The sequence below is a fragment of the Stigmatopora argus genome, chromosome 6 (genome assembly GCF_051989625.1).
Source record: "Stigmatopora argus isolate UIUO_Sarg chromosome 6, RoL_Sarg_1.0, whole genome shotgun sequence".
Lineage (NCBI taxonomy): Eukaryota > Metazoa > Chordata > Actinopteri > Syngnathiformes > Syngnathidae > Stigmatopora > Stigmatopora argus.
Genome location: NC_135392.1, coordinates 13,260,266 through 13,286,390, shown reverse-complemented (window position 1 = coordinate 13,286,390; position 26,125 = coordinate 13,260,266). Strand labels below are relative to the sequence as shown.

The following is a 26,125-nucleotide window of genomic DNA, read 5'->3' as shown; positions in this document are numbered from 1 at the left end:
AAGTTGCAAAATTCACCCTTGTAAAATTCAAACATTTACAGCGAATTTCTTTTGTAAAATTAAGCATCACTACTTGCAATAGTTGTTAATAATGTCATCAAAACTTTCTTTTGATAACTAAAATGATTTTTAAAATGCATTCATCTCTTATTAGCATTATCATCATCATTATTATTATTATTATTACTATTATTATTATTATTATTATTATTAATATTAGCGTAGTATTCTTTAGAACTTTCAAAAATGCTTATATTATTGTTCCTTGTAGTACTTCTATTGAATGTAATTTTCTGCATCCGTTACCAAGTGTTTAAAATAAAACAACAACTTTTTCATAAACATGTTAGCTTTTAAATAAAAGTCAACGCTGATTTGCAATGGAGAATGTTTTTGAGGCACTTCCTTGTGCGCTTTGACTGTTGACTCGCTTGTCGCGTTGCAACTTGCCTGGAATGCACTGCGAGCTCCGTGTCTCAGGCAAAGCCAAGAACACAGCAACTGGGGGGAAGGGGCTCATTTCGCGCCTTTTTTATCGTCACCAAAAAAATGCACTTCCACAATGTTGCCTCCCGAATGCCGACGAGCATTAAATAGCAAAAAAAACTGACATTATGTGGGCATCTTTGCATGAGGAAAACCACCAAGCCACTAACAAACAAGCTTTACAATGTTTGTTATCTATATGAGGACCACACTTGAAGGCCTGGGAGTGGCAACCCGAAGGCCTCGGGGGCTCGGTCGGCTGACAGGTGCGAGGGTGGGGGAGGATAGTTTGGTGGAGAATTGCAAGAACGGGCATGAGCGTCTTGCCGAAGGAAGGAACCGTGAATCATCGCGAAAGGAGCGCCATAAATGAATTGCCTTGAAAATCCCTCTGAAGCTAGCGCCTGGGTCACGGAGTTGAATATTTCAGTAGACAAAATTGGCAGTGGTAAACACAAGGGAGGGTTCTCGCTGGCGTTTGCACATGATCCGAAATGTCCCCGAGGTGCTGTTTTCTACCGCGACTTGTTATTTAATTCGGCAAAACACTTCGATTTTTATCTCCTCCAATGATTTTGCTCAAAGGTATCTACACGGCCATGATTATGTGATTTCATAAAACATGTATTTTTATTATTGTTTTATTTTATTTAGAGAATATCAAGTGGTGTGGGTGGGTTTAAAAGAAACTAAAATATACTGTAGCCTGTAGAATTGTGGTTTTCACAGGAGAGATTATGCTGTGTGAAATACCAATTGTCTTACCTTTCTCAGCCTTGCAAAATGTAGAGATGATTGCCATTCATTGAACTTTGTCCATGAATTTTTAAATTTGCCATTTCCCCTGAAACAAAAGAAAATACATTTGGTTTTACAAAGAACATTTGGAGATGCGTGCTTTCAATTTCAACTACACTGCTAGAATAGTCACATTTACATTGTTCTCAGATGTACATTGTGCAGGCCAAAAAAAAATGTATATATCAGGTTTTGCTTTCAAATTACAATTTAACACCCCTCTTTGTTTTATGTGTAAGAGGGAGAAAACTTTGAATGAACATATTATACACATTTCCCTGGACAGTGAGTGTGCGGTAAATGTATGTAAGCATTTTAGTGTTAGTAGTGAGATTGAAAATGTATGAATCAAATCTATTATTCCCTTTCAGTGTCAATCATATTTCCTGTTACAGAAACAAATCTTTGCTTGAAAAAATAAATCAGCTGAACAAAAATCCAATAGAAATTGGAGAATTTTTTTGAATGGCACCAAACTTTTAACACTACTGGGCTACTGATGGGACGGAATTTTCCACAAGCGTCTTCTCTCTGAGCCACACCGTGGAATGCAGACAAGACTCAGCAAGTCCACCGAGAGCGGCATGCGGGTAGGAAGACTTCAAGACGTTGCAGCATCACGAAAGGCCTTGGTGTCACACCTCAAGCCTGATGCAGTTATGTGTCTTTTATGCCTGTGTGTACACTATGTACTGCCTTCAGGTCACCCTTGCCGAGCACAGCATCTGAGTTACTGCCGAAAAATAAAAATAAACTTTAAAGAAAAGCATAAATGAATCTGCCCAACACTTACCTGTGGCATTAATTTGTCTGTGAATTGCTATGTACGGTGTACAGCGACTCGTGTTGTCAAAATTATACAACAGTGTGAACGCAACACAACATCCTTGTTGTGTGTCGAAAGTTAGATTGAAAACCCGAGTGCAAGTGCCCGGTTTGGATTTATTACAGAAGTCCAGTTTTAGAATTTTTTTTAAATCTCCATATGGGAAGTTGTTCAAGTAGAAGTCAGTAGACTTCGAAAGAAGACGGGCAAGGAGAGAGAGAGAGAGAGAGAGCCATCTATTTGCGATGGGCGGCGTTGCAATTAGGGAGCATCTTAGGAGTTGAGGCCTTCCCAAGTACTTTAGGGTATTTTAAATGCTTTATAAGTGTTCATTCTGAGTGGGGTTACTTAAAAGATTTAACGATAATTCATGTTTTATGATGCTGACAGTTTAACTCAGGAATGCAGTCATTTATTTTCTTGACTTGAAAATCAGGAGGTCAACCAGTAAATCTGCAGCTGCGTTATAACGTCCATTTTTTATGTCTCTCTGGACCATCAACATCTCATCAGCCATCAATATTAACACACACATCTGGCCCAGTCGGCGGGTGGCGAGACCCTTTCACATTCCAGAATACCAACCCGCAGCCAGTCCATTTAAGCTCATTAATGGTAGAGGATGGCGGACAACGTGACCTCACATCTAACGGAGGCAATTTACTTGACCTCGGTCGCCTTCCAAATGCCTGTGGTGGGTCGCTCGGCGGGAGGTTGTGTGAGGAGGGGTCAGCCTCACAGCTGGGCACTGAAACACTGTCTTTTGCAAAGATTTTTTTTCATTTTTTTCCACATTCGCTGACCTCAGAAAATAGATCTGATGGGTTTGACTTTTTTTTCAAGTCACTCCTGCAATGGTTATGTCTGGATTGAGGTACCAAATGTGTATGTATAAGCATTACACTAAAAGTGAGGTGTACAGTGATGAGATAACAATCATCACAGGTATATTTTCTTTATCCTCTTTAAAGAATGAAGTACAGTTAACTGAGATTTGTGCACAAGGTATATTCATGCAATTATTCCCCTGCCAATGATGACCAAGGCGAAAATCTGGACCAAAAGCGTAGGCGGCAGGGGGAAAAAAGTTCATTAAGGGAAGATGGAGTCGAATTGAGCAGAGGGTGAGATGATAATTAGCGCTCATTGATCGAATACTTGCATCCTGGACTTTGAAGGGGAATGGAAGCGAAGGGGTGGGGGGTGGTCTATTGCTATAGCCACAGAACGCCGTAATTAGACATCTCTGCTTGTGCTGTTAAGGATGTTCCATCCATTAAAAATGGGAAGTGATTGATCAGCGCATTGTAGTTCAAACGCTCGTTGGCAAGTTTGGCAGAAACTCTGTACCAAATTCATACTTTCGTCCCTACAGAGGGGACTTTCTTTGAATAAATCCTTTCCTGACACAAATTGGGTAATTATTGTGTGTTTTTGCTGCTTTTCTGTCTTAATGATTTGATTTGGTGATTCTTAATGATACCATATACTTTGCTTTGTACTTTGTGCTTTTGCTTTGTTGTTCTGCAGCCTTTGTGACTGTATTGTCTAACTTATAACTATGTGTAACTATGCCTTTCCTGTATCTGCATTCTCACCCTCTTGCTACTGTCACAATGAAATTTCCTGAATACGGGATGAATAAAGTTATCCAATCCAATATTGCAAAGCCACCTTGTGGTGACGTGATTCTTTTGCATGGATTCGTTGGGGGCAGCGTGGGATTCCTTCCCATCTGGCGGCGGTGTGATTGTGAGTGTGAATGGTTGTCTGACTCTGAACCTGACAAGGATAAACGGTGATAAAAATGAATTAATTGTATCCTTCAATTCTGGGCTGTTATTGTTTACCTTCGCTTCTATCTTTAGATTTAATGAGTTAATAAAAATAATGAATTGAATAAATAATATGATGATTAAGTTCACAGTCAACGGCCTGTGAAGAAAATGAATTTCACACCCTTGGAAATAATAATAGTGGCACTTATTTATATAAGTTAATCATTTGGCTTTACATGCAGAATTGACGCCCCCTTGTGGAGTCGCTGCTAGTAGAACATGTGTTGCATCGAACATTTTGAATTAAATTCTCCCACTTTTAACAAATGGCTTAAGATGCTGCAAAAAGCTTGAAATGTGGCCTGTCAGAAGAAACCGGAAGAAAAAAACATTTAGTACTGGTTGTACATCAATTTAAACCCGTTTTAAAGTGACTTTGGGACACAGGGAGTGAATTCCGACAGATGAAATACTGCAGGAGACATTAACAAGGTGTGCGCATTCACGAGAAGCAGACAGAACATGGCGAGGGAGCCAAACAGATGAGGACGCAGCACTAAAGTGACACCTCGGCAATGTGAGCATGTGTTCTCCGGGGGCCTTCAATGTGTCATGGGGCACGTGCGCTATGACACGGCCACTTGCTGCCGCGGCGTGGCAAATGGACTTATTTAAGGTGGTTTCAACCACCTGCGCGATGGGAACACGGAATTTGAAAGAAGGTTTACAGTAGGTCAGCCTTCTCCGGGAAATTCAGACAAATTAAAAACTGGGGGAAAAATGGAAGCCTTTGACATTTATCACATGGGGAGTCCGCAAAGGTCATTGCTCTCTTCCCTTTACCCGCCTCATCCTCTCTGGGCATGTTATTGGCGCAGCAGAGGGGCACCCGGGGGGAGCAAGGAGCCCTGATGTCCTACATTGACAACATCGGTCAGAGATGCGGTTCAAGCAGGATGTGCAGCAGATTGTTTTCTCTCATTTGCACTGAGTGTTTTTTATAGTTTTGTTTTGAAGGGGGAGGCCAACTATGTGAGCAACCACTCACTGCGTTTAGATTTTTAAGATTTTTCCTCATTTGTCTATATATTTTTTTCTTCTATGTCACTTAAGTCTTGCCCTTAATGAGACTGGAGGGAAATAAAAGTAACCTTGGCCTCCACATGGACATCACATTTTCATATATTTTTAATGACTAAATAAAATGAATAAAAAATGGGAAATAAATATATATTTCTTGGTATGTCGATCAACCTCTACATTTCCACATCCACATAGTACAAACTGTTGTATTTCCATTTAACTACATGACTGCATCTGAGACAGTTAAGATTCCTCTTCTGTTATCTATCACATCCGTTTCTGCTACTTAACAAACATGAAGGGCAGTTTTGACGCTCTGAAACGTACAAATGCTCGCTGTCGCCATAATGCATCATTTTGTGCCACAAACGCCTCAACCTGCATGTCCACTAGACCGCGACCACCTCATCAGAATTTTAATATAATTCCCATCAGTCATGACTCGAACATGTTCAGGCTTTTCCGACGGTGATGATGCAATTTACAATGCGACCTGTCGCTTAGCTGTCAAAATATTAACAACTCCAATAAATCTTTTACCTGCTGGCTCCTTCCAGTTAATGGAAATATAATAGAAAGTAACATGCTGTTCCCCCTATAGTCATATTTCACCAGAAGTTTTCCCCGTAAAGTTTTTAAAGTCTACATCATACATTTAAAACATGCTTACACAAGCGATTTCTTGTCCTTCTGAAATAATAAAAATAAGTGGAAGAACAACTTGAATGGCCATTCAGGCTGATGCAAAATGTGGAGGAACTGCGTTCATCCCAAAAGGCAAATCCCTCTTTTGCCTTTTAACATAAGCTTCCTTCATTTCCTGCATATTTGAAGTTCACCAGAAGGAAATGATTTTGCTGTCAAATGTGAATCCCTTGCAACCCGCTGTCGGGCGTTTGATATTTCAGGTGGGGTCTCAGTGACACAGAGAGTACAAAAATGTGCCGGGGTGGCTGACGGAGTAATTATTTTTTCAGGATGGATGAAAAGAGGGACATGGTGTCAGGTGTATGCTTTCTTATTTAACATTGACAATCGTGAGAACAGTGTTTTAGGATTGCATTGTTGAGCGCCGCTGTCCATGGTCCTGAATGTGTTTGCTTTTGCATGATTGTCTATAATTGAGAATCTGGACTACAAGTATCTCAACGCAATATACTTGGAAGTAAATAAACATCAACAAATGCAGTCTGGCCAATCTTCCAAGTCAAATATTTGGACATCTACCAGTAGTAAGGGAAATTGTTCAATTTTAGTTAGTAACACAGTGGCTGCTATGGACAGCAATAGACGCCTAAATGGTTTGAACTGTAAGCAAGCCAGACTCTCGCTGTTAAAATTGATTGGACCTCCAAAGCGCGCAAATACATCCCAGTTAAAATGGATTAGACGTGTATCATCGTCAATCCTAGCAAACCAATGAATTGTGTGCTATTTCCTAAAAAAGGTACAAAATTTGAAAATGCAATCAAGGTAAAGACAACTCAAATATGTGAAGTGATGGCATCACAGCTGGTGCTTCCAAGTTTCCGATCCAAGATCAAAGACGAATTGGATGTCCAATCCATTTTAACGAGGAGCAAGCCAAACCCTCCCAATTAAAACGGATTGGACGTCTATCACTGTCAATCCTAGTGAAGCAGTGAATTATGTGCGATAGCTAAAAAGAGGTACACAATTACAGCATTCAAAAGAAGTGAAAACACTTGAAATCTGTGAAGTGTAAATCTTGCTAAATCCCCTCCAAGACCAAAGATGAATGCCGAAGCACGGTGCTATCCGGCTTCCAAGCTATTTGCGCCGCACATTAAAGCCGAGCGTGTCGGTCGCAGGACGACGAGATGGTGAGGCTCCCGGCGAGAGGCGCCCTGCTGGGATTTTATCTGTGGCACGCGTGCGGCGGGCAGGCGCCAACCCACCAGAAGACATTTCTGAAGAGCTAATTAACCACACGTGGTTGTCAGCACACCAACTGCAAATTAAAGTCAAATATTTGCAAATTGTATCTCTCACCCCACTTATTTTTCTATGCTGGGTATTTTGCACACAGAACACAAAATTTCCACGCTGAAATCCTGCAACTAAGATTCAAGCCCAAAGCCCAGGAACTGTGGGGCATGAATGCTAACCACTAGCAAATCATGTATGTACTACCAAGCACTCAATTCCAGCCCGCGCTGCAGTTCATTTAGTCTTTTCCTGCTAAATATTCACACTTAGACTACTCCTTTCTCTGACAAGAAAATGCCAATTTACATAGAGTGCAAAATACTGCTTTCATCTAATAAGGCAAATGCAAATGAGCGCCAACAAAGAAGGTCAAACATATTCAGGAGCTTCAGTTTAAAAGAGGGCGAAAATGAGCTGTGGCTTGTACTGCATTTCCATGTGACCTTTAAGTGGACAAATTATGGGAAATTTAAATTGCTTCTTCATGTGATGGCAATTGTGATTTTTCAGAAAGACATTTCAGTCACCAACAAAATCAAGGGAAAAATTACACTGAATAAGAATAGAAAAGTGTATCAGTTAAGGCTGTGCAAATTAAAAAGTTAATAGAGTTAATTGCTTATTAATAATAATTGCCCATTAAAATCCCAGCCATCAAGGTCCCTTCGTTAGGTTGCCAACCAACTGCTTGAGGAGTCGACCTTCTTGGCTCCTCCCACAGGTGGTGAGCCCAAGCGGGTAAGGGAAAACGCAACTTGTCTTTTGTTCTTGTCTTTTCTATTCTTTCTCTGGTTCCTCACCTAAGATCAGTTTGCCATGGGTGACCCTGCCAGGGGCACAAAGCTCTAAACAACATAGTTCCTGTAATCATTGGGACACAAAAACACCCACCCAAGAGAAGGTGATGATTCATGGGGTCTAGGTATCTGGCTCAATGTGACAAATATTATTATGCGCCAACTTACAATTAAATTGTTAAAAAAAATCATGGCCTAACTGTAATATTTTCGGAGTGAGCCAATGGTATTTGACCAAATTTCATCTCTTTGGACTGTTATAATCCAGTTAAGGACTCCAAAAAAGTAGTTCACACACCAGAAGTGGGCCAAACATCTTATACACAGGTGTTTTGTGGCCTTAACAGAACAAAGTAATAGCAACACGTACTGACTGACAGATCAATCGCTCATTATTCCAACCTCAATTCCAAGCATTTTAATTTCCATCCAAAAAAGCTTGAAGGTACTTATCTTAAAATGTTAATGTATAATGTAGACAACACAAAAGACGCAGCAGGAACAAGAGACCGCGTGCATTCAGTAATTGTTTTCCCTCTTCTTTCGTTTGATGAATATCTCATTAGAATGTGGCAGAGTTGGATAAAACCAGGTGTTTAGAAGCGATTGTGCAGACAAAAGGAGCGTTTGGAGAACCCTCTCCAGGCATTTTCTCCTGTGCTTTGGAGTGAACGGTTTTAATGGCCTTCCTGTGTTATTCTCCAGTGTGTAATGATGGCTTGATTGGGGCTGATGTCTGCTTTCATTGACACACGGCCCACGTGTTGTTATGGTAATTCCCATGCAGTAGATTGCATCTCACCGGGTGGCTGGCCGTTTCGCTCGGGTGCAGTCCACCCGTAGGAAGAGCATCATAATGATAATGAAGCTATAAGAACAATGGTATGGTGTGTAGATACAGTGGGGAAAATACGTATTTAGTCAACCACCAATTGTACAAGTTATCCAACTTGAAAAGATTAGAGAGCCCTGTAATTGTCAACATGGGTAAACTTGTACCATTAAAGACGGAATGTGGGGAAAAAAACCCAGAAAATCACATTGTTTGACTTTAAAGAATTTATTTGCAAATCATGGTGGAAAATAAGTATTTGGTCAAAACCAAACGTTCATTTCAATACTTTGTTATGTACCCTTTGTTGGCAATAACGGAGGCCAAACATTTTCTGTAACTCTTCACAAGCTTTTCACACACTGTTGCTGGTATGTTGGCCCATTCCTCCATGCAGATCTCCTCTAGAGCAGTGATGTTTTTTGGCCTGTTGTTGGGCAACACGGACTTTCAACTCCCTCCACAGATTTTCTATGTGGTTGAGATCCGGAGACTGGCTAGGCCACTCAAGGACCTTGAAATGCTTCTTACAAAGCCACTCCTTTGTTGCCTTGGCTGTGTCTTTGGGATCATTGTCATGCTGAAAGACCCAGCCACGTCTCATCTTCAATGTCCTTGCTGATGGAAGGAGATTATCACTCAAAATCTCTCGATACATGGCCCCATTCATTCTTTTCTTTACGCAGATCGGTCGTCCTGGTCCCTTTGCAGAAAAACAGCCCCCAAAAATGATGTTTCCACCCCCATGCTTCACAGTGGGTATGGCATTCTTCGGATGCAATTCCGTATTCTTTCTCCTCCAAACACGAGAACCTGTGTTTCTATCAAAAAGTTCTATTTTGGTTTCATCTGACCATAACACATTTTGCCAGTCCTCTTCTGGATCATAGAAATGCTCTCTAGCGAACCACAGACTGTCTTCAGCAGGGGGACACGTCTGGCAGTGCAGGATTTGAGTCCCTGGCGGCGCATTGTGTTACTGATAGTAGCCTTTGTTACTGTGGTCCCAGCTCTCTGTTGGTCATTCACTAGGTCCTGCCGTGTGGTTCAGGGATTTTTGCTTACCGTTCTTGTTATCATTTACCACGGGGTGAGATCTTGCATGGAGCCCCAGATCGAGGGAGATTATCAGTGGTTTTGTATGTCTTCCATTTTCTAATAATTGCTCCCACAGTTGATTTCTTTACACCAAGCGTTTTACCTATTGCGGATTCAGTCTTCCCAGCCCGGTGCAGGTCTACAATTTAGTCTCTAGTGTCCTTTGACAGCTCGTTGGTCTTGGCCATAGTGGAGTTTGGAGTGTGAGAGACGGAGGTTGTGGACAGGTGTCTTTTATACCGATAATGAGTTAAAACAGATGCTATTAATACAGTTAACGAGTGGAGACCTTGTTAGAAGTTAGACCTCTTTGACAGCCTTAAATCTTGCTTGTTTATAGGTGACCAAATACTTATTTTCCACTCGGAAATAAATTCTTTAAAAATCAAACAATGTGATTTTCAGTTTTTTCCCCTCCACATTCTGTCTCTCATTGTTGAGGTTTAACCATGTTGACAATTACAGGACTCTCTAAACTTTTCAAGCAGGAGAACTTGCACAATTGGTGGTTGACCAAATACTTATTTGCCCCACTGGACACTGAATGACCACGGCAGTTACCCGAGCAACGAAGGCAGCCGCCGAGTGGCCCCCAGTTTGCTTCCAGGCAGGCAATTCAAAGTGCTTTACTCAGAACATAAACAAGCGAGTAAACAATATAAAGTTGAATGATCACCTCAGCTCCGTGCAATTTATATCCGACGTCCCACCGCAGACCTTTCATTGGTCATCAAGGCCAAGACTTTGACTACCTCTGTGACATCCAATAATGTTGCTGGAGATTGACTTTCGACCTTCATTCTTAATCTTATGTGGGTGGCTCTGAGTTTACCCTGTAAACTATTTTTTTGTTAAACACATCAAATTGAATGAGGGGTTGAAGCGATTACTACTTTACTATGCCGCATCAACATTTAGAGTTTAAAGTTGACGAATTGTAATTCAGCCCTAAGCATCAAAAGGGAGTTTCCTGAGAAAAACAGCAGGAGTCCCAGTTTTCTTGTTGCAGGGAGTTAGCATGGGTGCAAGGGTCAACAGTTTAATGTGAAAAATGTAGTGACTAACTAATTTCGTTGTGATGGTCTGATTTAATTGCCGTATGCCACTTGATGGGTCAACAGGCACTCTAAAGACACAATTATTTGTAAACAAGACATTTAAAAATCAATTTCACATTATAGATGTCCTTTAAAGAGCTCTTCTTAGAATGCTTTATGCATAGTGTACATCCAACAAGTCAATAGCAAACACATTCTCTATAGCCACTAATAATTGGGTTGTCTGAAGGTCCTGAGCATCTGCACACAAGAATCCATAATACAGCCCTTTTACTCCAATGAGAGTCACAAAAAGGTCTATAGAATAGAGCTTGACCTTTACTAAATGAAATATGACATCACAAAAATTCCTAGGGCAATTGAGAGTCAGATTTCATCGATTTGATTCATCGTTACATTAAACTGAGCTGTTGTTGTATTTTGTGCTTCATAACATTCATACATTTATATTTGTTGGTAGGGCTGGACTGCTCTTACTACAGACTCACACTGTTGTGCCACAAGAATAAGTGGGCTTGCTGGAAAAAAAAAAGCTGCGACTTTGCTTCGAAGGCACCATTTGTTGTTCCAAAACCTGGATGTACATGACAATTCAACATGATGGGCACCACATCCCACTACATCACATGGTACAGATATCAAACTAGATGGTAATTTTCCTTTTTGCCCCAGAGGAAAATAATGGTAAAAAAACCTCAGGCAGACCAAAGCACACTTTCTCACTTTGTCAGACAATTTTAGGTGAGCTCTGCTCTCAGAAAAAAACAGCTAAAGTGTTTTAGTAGAATGGTTGTGTAGTACGGATTGCACAATTGCATGAGTTTTTACTTATATGTGGAGCTTAATGGAAGTAGTAAGTGAAAATGAATTTCTGAAGTGTTCTTGAGTCAGGGTAGTATTATGCTTTATGAATTAATGCTGTTTTTTTCATTTATTTTATATTGAAGCCTCACTTGAGGGATCGAAGGACATTCAGTGGTGGGTTTTAGCTGGGTTCTCTTAGCCTTTTGATGATATCATAAAATGTAGATTATGAAGAACTTCCTTTTTACATTGAAATGCTCTTAAAAAGTCAGACAATTTATGCGTGCAGATATTCTCAAACTGGGGAACCTCACCTTATCCTTGCTTGTGCATTACTGACTTTCTGGTGGATGTTCCTATTTTTCCCCTAATAATAACATTCAAATGCTTCCAGTTAACAAACGAGTATTTAAGTGTCTTTTCGGCATCCCTCATTTCATTCAGTCTCTTTTGCCAGCTGTTCCATTTTTTGGGGTACATGTTACACGCAGCCATAAAAAAAAGAATAACAATTTTATTAAGTTTAGCAAATGCTTGTACTTCATTTACCTTTTACTCATTGTCCCAACTTCTCTTTCACAAGTGTGCACCCTAAACAACGATTCATGGGATTGCACACGGGCTTAAACTACTTCGCCAACTGCTGTGATGCATTTAATCTGACACCGTTACGTTGCCCGTGCACGCCCCACTGACTCGTGCCGGCAGTGAAGAATGGCATTATTATTATTATTGAGTGCGGCTAATAGGAGCGGCGCTCATCCGTCCTAGTGGGCTTACTAACTCCTCCATCAAGGTCTCTTCTGCAGTGCACAAAGCGCTTTAAGTCAGATGGAGGACATCTTCAATCACCCTATAGGCGTAACAATATGGTTCAGTTTGCATTAGTACGGAAGACATTAAAGAAAATTGACTTTCTAATTGCATGTATATGAACAGTTCACTCTCAGGTGTGGAACTAATAAAGACATTCACCACCATTGACGGCGATATACTAGATAGTCTGTTACTATTGCAGTCACTGGCAGCAAAAGAAAAACGGCCGTCAAGACATTGCTTAATTTTAGATATAATACTTGTTTAATTAATGCTATTGACCTTTTTAGCGCATGACTCCGTACCCTGTGATGACATCGCCTGAGCTCGGGCCAACATATCGCCGCCGCCATCTGCTCGGCCCTCGGGGAGTCCTCCGGCCGCCCGCAGCTGCCCGTCTGACATCCTCAACTCTCGTCTACGCTGATAACGAGTGGTCGACAGCTGCCCGATGGACCCCATGAGTCTCTTTACGGAAATTGTATCCTCATCCATCCATCCATCCATCCATCCATCCATCCATCCATCCATCCATCCATCCATCATCCACCCACTTTTTATAGCACCTGTCCCACCTGTTTTGGGGCGAGACAATGGGGGGGGGCACCCCAAACTGGTCGCATATAGACAAATAAGCATTCACACAAGAACAGGCAAATCTAGTGACTGGGATTTGAAATGAAAACCTGAGGATTGTAGGCAGACACACTAACCACATGTTGCCCAACAACACAATCCCTCATTTCTTGACAATTGTGTGACATTATTCCTAACACGTATTAAAATAGATATTTCGTTTAGTGCCTATTTTGCACGTTACTGCATGATTAATATTCTGCTCACATCCTGGATTTTTTTACTGTCCGTGACTCCACTACGCAGTTACACAAATCAGCCTATAGAGAGCACTGTTCCAAAACAATCTCAATTCTGCTTTCGCATATGAAAGAAAACCGTGTGTAAAATGTATTAAAAATTAAAGCCAAGGTTAAAAACATAATTGGTGAAATAGATCAAAAAAACAAATATGAGTAATATTATCTGTTGATATGGGACTTGCAAAAAATACTATTAAACATTTGTTCTTCATTCACATTGACAAGGTTTAACCATGCTTTTCACACACACACACACACACACACACACACACACACACACACACACACACGTACATTGACAAGGTTTAACCATGCTTTTCACACACACAGACACACACGCACACACACACAGACACACACGCACGCACACACACACACACACACAGACACACATGCACACACACATGCACACACACATGCACACACACATGCACACACACATGCACACACACATGCACACACACATGCACACACACACGCACACACACAGACACACACACACGCACACACACAGACACACACACACGCACACACACATGCACACACACACGCACACACAGACACACACACACGCACACACACAGACACACACACACAGACACAGACACACATGCAGACACACACACACACACACATGCAGACACACATGCACACACACACGCACACGCACACACACAGACACACACACACACACACACACACACACACACACACTAATGAATATAAAATCAGACTCGTCCAACCATAAAAAATAAGCATTGCGACGCCTTGAAGCACAGCCAGAGGATGACGCCATGGGAGGCGTGCACGTTACGGGAGACGCACACGAACCAATCCGTGCGTGTGCGCGCACAGAGAGGAGAAAGAGAGAGAGAGAGACAGAGAGGGAGAGAGAGAGAAGGATGAAATGCTGGCTACGGGGAGCATGATCAATGCCACAGCTAGGCGGGAGGGTCACTCGTCGGAAGAGAGGAGGATGCTCGCCACTGCGCGCGCCACTTTACCGGGCTGCTGCGCGTAAAAGTCGCCAAGCGTTACCACGCGGGTGCACGCTGACCTGACCGGACCAGACGTCCCCATGCGTGAGTCTCGTCATCTTTCAATGTGAGTGCTCTTTTTTTTTTTTTCAAGTTGAGTGTACATATACTTTTCAATAAATATGTGTATGTATATATACATATATATACATACATATATATACATACATACATATATATACATACACACACGTATGTATATGTATATATATATACGTATATATACGTGTATATACACACACATATATACACATACATATACACACATTTATTGAAAAGTTTGATGAGGGGGTACTGGGCTGGGTTTGGTGATTATCTAGACGGATTAATCACTGTTGGGCTTTGGGACTGACACTCTATGGGAAGGAGTTAAAAAGCTGGACATGCAGTCGCAGTGCCAAGCTCCACAATGTTGACCAGTGCACGTGTGTGCCATGTTCATTTAGAAGGGATTTGCACCGCTTTGAACTGGTGCTCTCTCTCCTGGGTCGGCCTTATCTGGCCGGCCAGTTGGAGCTGCCTCTATTCTTCTTCCTTCTCTTCTTCTTGGACCCCTCGTGAGGGGTTCGAGCCTCTTCTGGGAAGAAGATGGGAAGCTCTGGAGCCTCGGTCGGTGAGGCGCTTTTATCGGGAACTTGCTAATTTTAGAATTCAAATGAGTGGAAATGGCATTGAGAGATGAAGTTGGATTTGGGATGAATTCTGTTCATTGAGGGGCGTTTGAGAATGGATTTGCACTGCAGGTCCAAGTCAACAATTATCATTTCATGGCTATGGCAGAATTTTCTGGAGAGGATGTTTTCCTACATTTAATCAATACGGCTGTGCTTTACTAAAGATGGTAAGAGCAGAAAAATGCTAAAAAAATAGAATAGTTTTAATTTTAATGAGACCAAAGTAGTCACTTTTAGTAGAAAAAACAATGTCATTATTGTATTGAAATAAAAGCTGCCATTTTTACAAACAAAATAATGAGCTCACCATTTTAACTTATTCACAGTGAGCATTCATTTCCAACCTTTCCTGTTCAATTGGATTGGTGCCTATTGCCGTTCGTTGACAGTACATCATTTAAAGAGGTTACAGTTTCCATTTTCACAATAAAATGGCCTGATTTTAATTAGAAAAAACATCTATATGTATATATATAAAACCATTTTTATTTATTCATACGCTGCCATTGACGGTGATAGAGTCCAATCCATTTGAATGGAGTTCAAAAGATGTTTTACTCCCATGAAAGTCCTAATTCAAAAAACTCCCCAAGGCACTCTAAAAAGATTTAATTACATTCATTTTTGTTGTTCTTTTAATGTTACCGCTGTGCTCATCAATTGCGCTCTTATGAAAGTTACATGATGTACAAGACAAAACAAACATCATTCCCAGCTGAGTACACATTGGTTTGAATACAACTGATAACGACCCATCTATTTGCAAAGAATGTCTCGAAAAGAGAGTAAGTGGACGTACATGCAATAAAGAGCAAAGCAATCAAGCATAAAAAACAGCTACTGTTGGATTGCCTATCGATTTTTTCAAGGTTTTCCCCCCCTTGCTGTCATTCCTTTCCCTATTTTTCGTTAATTCCGAGCACACAATTTTGTCCTCCTGACCCTGGAGAAGATGCTTGATGACTTATGTGGGGGTAAAGTCCTTGAGAACATCTGTCTGTGTCAACCCCGGTGGAGACGCTATCTGTGCTGGCCGTTAACGAGGCCGAAAAACAAAACCAACAGAAAGGAAGCGCCAGATTACGCTCCAGTTCAATCAGTGGCATTGATGCAGTAGTCATTCAAACACAGGAGGGGTGGGGTGGGTGCGATATGGGTCAGCAGCACAGGCGAGTGCATTAGGGCATCAGGCGAATTAGTGTACGTAACACAATTACATGGTCTATGAGCGCACAGCCTCTGCTACTACTACTACCCGGAGACCCCCCGTCCCACTCTTGCCTCCGGAGCATCCACACCTCCCCCTAACTACGAGACCGCTGCCCACCGAGAGGCTGATTAAACACGACCGTTACGAGGCTCCAGCCCAAAGAGGAAGAGGAGGAAGAGGAAGAGTGTTGGCGTATTAGCCTAACATTAGGTATGCCTGCCTAATTTCATCGCAGACAATACAGGAGATAGACCTGTTAACGAAAATGTTGGGCGCAGGGAGAATACAGGCGGAATTGTGCCATTTTAATGTGCCAGTGTGATTGCAAAGAGTGAGAAAATAGGTTCATTAAAGCAAAAAAAAATTTTTTTATGTGAGTAACGTTATGTATAGGCCTGGCAGGATTCGGTTAATTGATTCATCCGAAAGTTTCACAGGCTTTAACTAAACCAGTTTGTTAACGTGTGACTGACCTCAAGAATGTCTTGGAGAAAAATGCTGCATTCTCATAGTTGGACGTGGACTCCAGATGACAAACGAGGCCCATGCCACACTTTACTATATTTCCACCAATAATCATGGGTCTCTGAATCCAGATTGCTGAAAAATATAAAGGAGTCATGTAAATGTTGAACCCTGCCAGATGCCAAATGAATAGGTCTTCAATTGTTTTCAATGAAAAATAGTAGTTAAGAGACATTTGATAAATCATATAACACATTTTTACCCCCAGGTTTTATGTAATATTTCCTAGTTTGTTTCATCACACTGAAGTTTTTTTCCCCAAAAAATATTGGGTTAGTAGTCACGATTTTGAAAACTCAAATCCACTATGTAATTCTTTTATCTACATTATCCTTCTTTATAATCGACATACATTGTCGTGGAAGACAAAGAAATATCAATATCAGAAATATTTTCTGCATAACCACCACCACGTAAAATCGGAAATTTTCAAAATCACCTCTAATTGGGGAAAAAACAAACATTTATCTTCGTAATGGCTCATTTACCTTTATTTTGTGACCAAAGCAACACAAATAAAATGATTACAACGCAGGGAGAAATAAGCGACACAATCCCATCGGGCCTCTGTTGGGTTTGAGTCGAATAAAGTAAGCTTAAGTAAGAATGACGCAATATGACTCAAGCATTGCTGGACAGGAGGACCATGCTCTTGTTCCATTTCATGCGGTAATCCCGAAACCCATGACCATTGGCTTTCACAGTTTATTTTTTAAGCAGAATCACTCCCACATCACAGGATTCTCTCTAGAGAAATCCGATAATCAGGCCTTAAGAATCCTCAAATTACCTTTCATTATCACATTGTTTGTAACCCACTCGGTGTAGCGTACAAATCCAATACGACAAATGAAAAACGAATCCTAAAAATATTCAATAGTGGAGCCCTAACAAGAACTCATCTCTGACTGCGTCAATAAAAGAAAGAATCACTTCCTTTGTAGAGGTACAAATTTTCTTGATCGGAAATGACGAGAGGATGTTGATTTGCTGCGCGGAAGGAGGTAAATCTCCAGGCAACCGAGAGTTTAGAAAGGTGGGGAAAAAGATGCTGACAATGACTGGAAGTGGAGGAGGCAGAACGAGAAAGAGGTGGAGACGAATGAGAAAAGGGGGGAACAGCAGGAAGGAGAGAAGTGAACGCGCAACTCACCTGCCAGATGGCCGCTCTGGCTGCTCAGCACGCAGCCAGCCGTGCATTCTGACAAGTCGTCATCGCCAAACACAATATCCATATTGTCAAGTGTTGTTCGGAGTCAGACAAACAGTGCCATAACTTTGGCGAATGCGCGTCGTGATGGGAACGAAGAAACAACATGCTTATCTTGAAGATAAGAAATAAAGCGGAAAACCTAGATAATTTCAAGAGCAGCTATCCTAAGGAGATAGGATGGTGACACAAATATATTTATTTCCGAAGTATTTCACACAGACTTAGAGTTCATCCCTCGGCGAACGTTTCAACTCGACGAGCAAAAGCGAATAACAGATGCCTGACATCCAAGCTCAAGTCTTTAAATTAAAAAGTAATGTTTTTGGATATTAATGGAATGCAAATATTGGTGCTGTGCAGCTTCTAATAGAATTGGACTCCAACGCCAGAAATCTCTTTCACTTGACTTTTTTTGATCAACTGGTACAGAAGCGCCATTGAGTGATAATAATCGTGATAACGACAGCTTCCCTGCTTTTCAGTGGCCGTTAGGATGTGGGACCCTGTGTGGTGACATTTGAAAACTAATTCCGTCATTTTAGCCACTGGAGTCTCATGAGAATTTAGCCTGATTTTCCTTTATAGTCATATTAATAATTGAATTGACTTTAAAGAAAATCACTTCTACGATTTGAACTGTGTTGTAAATGTAGCATTTTTAGTGAAAAAACACAGTGCGCATTCTCATTTAAGCTTAATATTTTTCCAAAATTGTGAGGAAATATTTGTTTTAAATCCAGAAAGAGTTCATTTTTTTGCTTGCTGATAAATCTGAAAAAATAAATGATTTAGGGTATATTTTTAAGAAGGCGGCAATTTGCTTGTCCCGCGACCCTAATCAGGATAAAGCGGTTCAGAAAATGAGATGAGATTTGCTTGTTTAACCACCTTCTTTAAATTTCACTGGATTGTACTTTTATTGTTGTCAAAGCCAGTGCATGCATGAGTGAATTTCATATTTCCTTGTATTCTGGCAATCTAAAGTTCAAACTATTATTATACCATTTCCAAAAGTTGAATTTGCACAATGTCTAAGTAAAGCTGACTTTCATTTTTGCAATGCATTAGTTTTATAAGTAGAAGGAGCTTTTTGTGAGGTTAAGAGATCTCCAAACTTTCATCTTTATAAATTATGAATGGACCTAAAATCAATGAAAAATTCAAGACTGCCTTGTAGCCAGGAAAATAAAAGCGACCTAGTGAATGAGCTTGGTTGTCTTTCACCGTCTTCACATGATTTGAGGGTTGTTGTCGTTTTTTTTTTTTACATAGGGTCGAGATTAATAAAAGCGAGTCTTTGAAATTTCACAGAAGCATCTTTGTTCAAGAAAATGATAAAAAATGTTACATCACTTAGCTAAGGGGGCTTTAACATTTAAATCAAATGAGTAATTTGCTATTTAACGTGCCCATGAGGCCATGCTAAAATTTGCTTTGATAGGCTTATGAGAACGACGGGAAACTGTTTTCTTGAAACAAGAATAGTAGTTGGCATTGTTCCTACAGAAAAAAAAATATGACAACATTGTTTTTAACTTTATTTTTTTCCTACTATTTAAAAGTCTTTCACTGCTTAGCATTTTTAATGATCCAACATTACGTTTAGATAATGCCGCCTTAAACGGTCAGATCGATAAGAGGTCTTTCTTGCGTTCCCTTAACAAATTCAGTCTCAGCCAAAAATCAATGGCACACATTCATAAAGCAAACCATCAAAGATTACAGAGAGATGCCTCACAGCTGACCATGGGAGATAGTCACTTCCTCATTAGCAGCCAATCCAGTTGGGATGTCTGCTCCAAGAAGACCACTGACAACTCAGTGACTAAATCCAGCTGGGATTTATTTCAGTCAGTTACTAAATCAAACGTCTGCTCATGTGGGTCCAGCGAATGACGATTTTATTTTTAACAGCTGTGCTTTTCATGAGTTGCCCTTCGAGACTGTTGGTCAGGGTCGTCCAACTTCCCCAAATTTCAAAGCACTTCAGAGATTTATAAGAGAAAACGTTAGTTTGGGAGTGAAATTAAGGACAATCTGGACTCGGCCGAGCATTCCAGAGCGACTGTCAGTGGAGATAATCCGGGTTGATGCGTATATTTGCACAGCCTTCAGATGAGTGGCCGCTGCGGTGGTGTTTGCCATGCGGATTAAATGTTGAAAATGGTTTGGGAGCAGCAGATGTTTAGTGGGAAAGCAAGTACGCACACTATTTGCCAATTTATCTATCCCTAACTTCATAAAATGTCTTGATAATATCAAACTAGCAAATCATCACTGGGAACATAGTATAGGAGTATTACAGTGTCTTTGGCAGTGCCCCCAGTATTGCTAAATGGGTGGGTTAAACTTGAATGTTTACACCTTGATGTTCAGCTATGTTGCTAGCTTACAGCAGAATCTTTGCTTCAATTATAGTAATGAGATGACTGAACTGCCATTTTGAGACTGGAATCTGTTTGTTTTTAGTATCTTAGCAATATCTGTTTAGTTGGGAATGCATTGTGATACTATTAGTATCCCTAATTAGTTTTGTAAATGTCATGATATGATCATTATCATCGTAAGGGTTCTCAACTCTAGTGTGTTACGTATTTTTCTCATGCATTTCGGCCACATTACATTATCACGCCCCCCAAAATATAACTATTGTCATGATGTAAAAAATAAAATATGGTCACATGTTCTCTGTTTGATACAGATTCTTTTTAAAACTACTTATCTCAAAGATGCCAATGATGATCAATCTTGTATTTCCATTGATCGAAATCTAGCACCCCAGTAAATGTCTCAATCAGTTTTGGGACAAAGACTTAAGATACTTTCACTATTATTGTGATACTATCAGGAAAATTGGAATTGGTTTTGTGAATTGTCTCATGTTATCGTGATACTAATCATAAATTAGCACTTGCTTGCTCTCGTTTTCTGTTCCCCAAGTCTCATAATGATTCATCAGCAGCTATAGTGTTATAATTTTATAGATTATAAAGACTCCAACCTCCTGTTGTTGGACTCGCAAAACCACACCAAAGAAGAACAAAGCCGAGAAGGTGCAGAGGTTTCATCAGGATAAGGCGTTTGATTTTGCTTGCGTGCGGCGCTACTGGATTTATGGATTTATGGACATATGCGCGTTGTGGCTTCACGAGGATGCACAACAGCAGCGAGTTTGATTATTTTTCCTCGCTGGGGTGTAGTTGCTGCCAAACGTAATGGATTTCCCCCCGGCAGGCCCCGATGATTTATGCATGCAAAGGCAATGTGGCCCAGCGTGCTCGTAACCGAATCAGTCTGGGTGGAAATGTATCGTTGTTCAACATGAGAGTAGACTGTCAAAAAAAAAAGAAGTAAATCTCAAGTCTCTTAGTCTGAGTAGTGACTGAGCCTAATAAAAATGGCTATTAGAGAGTTGTATTAGTCTAAAGAACGGCTGCTGTAGTTCTCGTCTTCAGATCGAAGAATGAGAGATCACGTTTCGGATCTTTCTAGGATTACAGCAGGATTCTACACTCAACGCTATAATGAATGTATTAGGTGTCTTGCGATTGGCAGGCGACAAATACAGGCCAAAAAGTCAGCTTGGATAGAATTAAACATACATATATACGACCCTAGAGGCTAAACAGCTTAGAAAATGAAAAAAGGGTAAAAGCTCCAAATCAGATCTTGGGCCCTAAAAATGGCTATTAACAAGTTATAGCTGTACAAAGGACATTTACTGTCATTCTCATGAAGTAGAAGAGTTCACATTTCAAACCCTCGCTTTGCACTCCCTGCAGCGGCAGCGGTTGCAGATCAAGTGTGGCAGGGACCTCCTCGCCTTAGCCTTTTTTGCTCTCATTCATGCACTTAAGAAACATTAAAGATGAGGCACGTGGGGCAGCTGATGCAGCAGGTGATGCATCACCACCACCACAACCACAAATGCACTCCCTCTCAGTCCCCTTTGCTGAATTATAGAAGAGTCTCGTTGGGTTTTTTATTACAAAACCGGAGGTCACTTTGACTTTCCATTCTGTCGCTCATCGCGTATGCTACACGAGGGGCCTCGGCGGATGGAAGAAGCCCGCTTGAGGTCACCATTAACCGAGGAGGGCCGACAATGAGATATATGGATGAGTGAAGAAAGGGACGAGAGAACAGCCTCGCACAGCTAAATCAGACTGTGGCAGTAGGCATGCCCTTCATCTGGCCGCCTTTTCCTAACAGCAATTTCAGATACAGTCCTGTATCTGCATGTATAATGCATGCGGGCACAGATAATGGCATGCTATGCTGGGGGGTAGGAGTTGGGAGGGGCGGGAATGTGCCGCCTGTGTTGTGGCGATGTGTTGGAATTGTCCCCCCGTGTCACATTTGCCTCGGCCCGGCTCCCTTCGAGCGTTCTCCGCTTATTAGCAGCCGAGCGCGTTGCCATGACATAGTGCCATTTTACCGCTCCCGCCAGACATCCGCTGCTGCTAGTGCGTTGAGATTAGGAGCGAGGGCCGGAGGGTTGGTAGGGGGGAGTGAGGGGCGTTTTTGTGTGTTTGGTGAAGCTCTCATAGTCTGTGCTGACCAATAAAATGCCGCTGCTGGGGACCGAAAAGGCAATCACAGCCTTTATTTGTAGGAGAAAGAGAAGAAAACAAAATCACTGCGGAACATCCAAGTGTGAAAAGCTATAAGCCGATGAAAGACTAAGTGCAAATGCATTGTTTCCATCACGTGCCATTAATCTGTTGCTGCATGGTTTAATCGTAAGGTATACGGTTGTTTGGATGAAAATCCTGTACAATAACACGTACAATAGTAGTATCATGTTCCGATGCTTAAACTTGGATTTACATATTGTCACACTCAATTCAAAGTACCACTAATTTCACGATTTTCAGATGTGTTGGAAAATATTGCCATGTGGAGAGTGGTAAGTATGATTTGTCACTACAGTAGTCCCCTGTTCATTACATGTATTGAATTCCAGACCCGACCATAGTTGGTGATTGGCTTTGTAAATATTCCGAGCCTTGAACAGATGATTTATTAAACAATAGAATTTGAATTGTAGTGTCGCAAAAGATGACGGTACTTGTGTAATCAAAGTCATGCGAAAAGTTGCTAAATCTCGCCACAAATATTATGTCCGAGTCAGCAAGACTCCATTCTTTTTCCATTCGGCGAAATCCTTGCGAATATGCTTCACTAACCCCAAATGGACCGAATCGTAACTTTCATCTTGAAGGGTTTATTTCGCTGTCTACTCGTTGCTAGGCAGAAGTCTTGGCTGAAAAAATATTTGCATCCAACAACCCGTGCCCACTAAGCCGTTTGATTGACAAACTAGGGTCTGACGGCACAGAGAGCCGACAGGAACAAGAACAAGGCAGACTCTCACGACAGGAATTAATGGGGATTAAGAGGCGCGTCTTTTCATAGACTGTTAATTTCGCAATTGAATCACCACTCTGTATTAAATATAAATTTAACACCCTGCTACCTTCAATGCAGACTGAATGCCAATGAAATGAAAATGAACCATGGGCCAAATGTCCTGAATTTCATAGTGCGGCAAAAATGCATATACTATACATCCTATGGGGCTGTCTGCAGTGTGGCATTGAAGCTACACATTATGTCCTCGGAGGTTTGTGTGTGTACGCATACACAGACTTGTGTTTGGCCCTGGCAATAAAAGTGATGGATCTTGACAATAATATATTTTAAAAAAAAGAAAACGCTAATTTTCTAAACAAACCTGTGTCTCTTGCCGTGATTCCATCTGCCATTCGCTCTAATAAAGACGCCCTTTTCATGCCCCAATTCACAGAACGCAAGCCCAAGAAGGTACCAGTCCGTGCAGTTCTTATACGTAGCCCTCCTCGACCATGTTTGACCTACTTCTGTCGGCGCAACATTGTAAACAGATCCGCTAATTGCCTTCATTTATTCATTTGGAAGTCAAGTTGTGTTGCGGCTGGCAGACTCCCAGCTCGCTCATGTGTAACATGTACAACCGCTATGCACACACACTCACTAGCGACCACCATCGTCATGTGTGGATTTTGAACAAAATCTCAACAGGAATATCCCATTGGGCCGGCATTGCATTCACATTTTATGCAAGCTCAGGCAACCCCAAAACTTACATGTCAGGAAGCACGCGAGTCCTTTTACTGAAAGTGGACATTCCGGTCAAAAGGTGCCCTAATTGGGCTTGCGACAAGCTTTGGAAAAACTGCAAAGAAATTAAAAACGATTACAAATTGGCAAAGTGATTAACATTTTCTTCTTTCAAATTTGAGGACCAAAAATGGGAGTAAATAGCCAAAGAAGATGAGCTGTGTTTACCTTTCAAAAGTCCTTAGCCACTATGATTCATTCAAATAAACTGGCCTCTGACCGTCATTTTTATTATTTATGGAAAATTGCATGGAATATCTTTTAAACAATGTATAAGTTAGGTTAAAAAAATATAGCATCGCAACGAAAGTCAGTGTTCTTTGCACGCTGGTCAATAAACTCAAATGACCTCTTATTGGTCTTTGTCTTGCCCATACTCACTGGGGCAGAAAAGTGAAAAGATAACTCGGCACACAGCGAGACATTCCATCGGCCATTTTGAAAAGTTAAAAACAAGCACCATTGAGAGGGAAAAGGGGCTGGTTTGTGCCCGACCACCACCTTGTAATCATGAAGATACAAGTGGTTGTAGTCCACTCACTTTTCCGCCCCAATGGTCCTTTGTTGTTATTGCTTCGCCCAGCCTCATAAATTGAATCTTTTTTTAATTTGCTACTCTGATGCCTATGACACTGACTCGCGTTAGTGTTTTTCCCTGAGCTGTTGATTTTGACCTTCTTTCTGAGCCTAGAATGTGGTCTGTTCAAACGTATTAAAATAAGAAAAATCCGTCATGCCATTTAACCAAATCACCTGTTTGAGTAGTCGATGAAAAGTTGGTAGAATTTTTTGATGACAGATCTTCAGATTAGTCCACTCATACTGAAGTTCAGGACCCCAAAGGTCTGGTGATGATATAAAAAAATGGTAACATTAACTTTTGGTAGAAAATTAAAATCTGATCTGATTTCTTATGACATAATCAGTAGAATTCTTAATTTGAAAGCAAAAAAATGTTAGACCATTATCTTGTAGTTTTTCAACCCTTTTTGTTGAGACTGACCCACTGTTGGTGTTGTGGTTCATTCGCCTGACCAGAGTTAGTTTTTTCTTTCCCTTTAAACAACTAACTATTAGTTAGTAGTGGCAGATGTACTATACATTTTTTAGTTTTGATGTATATAGTTCTGTGTCCCACATGGACACAAGTATTTGGTCCTAAAATCGAGTTTAACGGGACATACAATGCTTTGAGTGAGCGGTCAAAATGATGCACATGAGCTAGCAAACAAACAATGCCCACACCCGCCTTTTTTGAGAACATTTCAGTTAATCCCTAATAGCAGATGGGCCAGAACAAATGAACCCAATGATCCCATTGTTTGAGGAATGATTCACAACAAAGTGTCACAACTGACAACAGTTCACTGAAACCCTGAACCATGTATTTGGTGGGTAAGCAAGGGTTGGCATTTGGGTAAGGCTGATCTCTATCCAGGTCGAGGGGGTCGTGCTTCTGGAACACGAGTGGCTTGAACTGTCTCCCTTCCCCCTCTGAGTGATGGCGCCTAGTCCTCCCTAGAGGCATTGGCGAAGCGCGTACTCTTGTCAAACGTCTGGGCCGGAGCGTGTCTGAGTGGCGAAGCGCCATATTCATAGATGTGAAGAGCATCTGTGTAATCCAGAGTAAACAGCGAGCGGCATGACTGCCTGCTTTAGACGTGACCAGTGCCGGGCAAGGAAGAATGGATGAAACGACCGCGGCGGCACTTGCCACCAGCGTTTCCTATTTTATCTTGTTTTTCTTTTAGCTCTGCTGTTTACTGAATTCTCCGAGGGTTTAAACCGCAGATGCTCTGCACTGAGTTAACCTCTAGGGGAGCACTGCTACAAGTTGGCCGCTTCACACACTTTATTACTCAATCTTTCGCATTGTTCGAACTCTGCTCTCGTCTGGTTTGACTTTCTGATGAGTCCATTGCAAACTTCAAAAAAGACACCACCTGGTATGACAAATGTTATCTCCATCTCAGGGAAACAAAACATATTTTCCCAGGCGAGGCAAACTGGAATCTCTCCTACACCCGTGGCCATAACCTGAAAGGGCACTGTCCACGTCCCAGGACCTAGGCTCAAACTCCAACCCATCGGAGTAGAATC

The 26,125-nt window shown here is 41.3% G+C and overlaps 2 protein-coding genes across 7 annotated transcripts in view; one reads left to right on the top strand and one right to left on the bottom strand.

Annotated features, from left to right (window-relative positions):
* The window catches only part of LOC144076352 (uncharacterized), a 138,366-nt gene that overhangs the window by 34,402 nt on the left and 77,839 nt on the right, over positions 1-26,125 (bottom strand). For 4 of the 6 annotated variants that reach the window (XR_013300799.1, XR_013300798.1, XR_013300800.1 and 1 more), the window contains exons 1-3: positions 17,804-17,896; positions 16,599-16,725; positions 1,252-1,330 (exon numbers count right to left, since the gene is read on the bottom strand). Coding sequence is in view for 3 of the 6 variants with exons in the window: in XM_077604130.1 (XP_077460256.1) it covers positions 1,252-1,330; positions 16,599-16,725; positions 17,804-17,885 (288 nt within the window). In the remaining 3 variants the exon portion in view is untranslated. Of the gene's footprint in view, positions 1-1,251; positions 1,331-16,598; positions 16,726-17,803; positions 17,897-26,125 lie in introns of those variants that run through there. The other 2 variants (XM_077604131.1, XM_077604132.1) reach the window with 1 other exon arrangement.
* LOC144076351 (plexin-A2-like) overlaps positions 14,083-26,125 on the top strand; it is a 68,048-nt gene continuing 56,005 nt past the window's right edge. The window contains exon 1 of the mRNA XM_077604129.1: positions 14,083-14,308. The gene's annotated coding sequence lies outside the window, so the exon portion shown is untranslated. The remainder of the gene's footprint in view (positions 14,309-26,125) is intronic.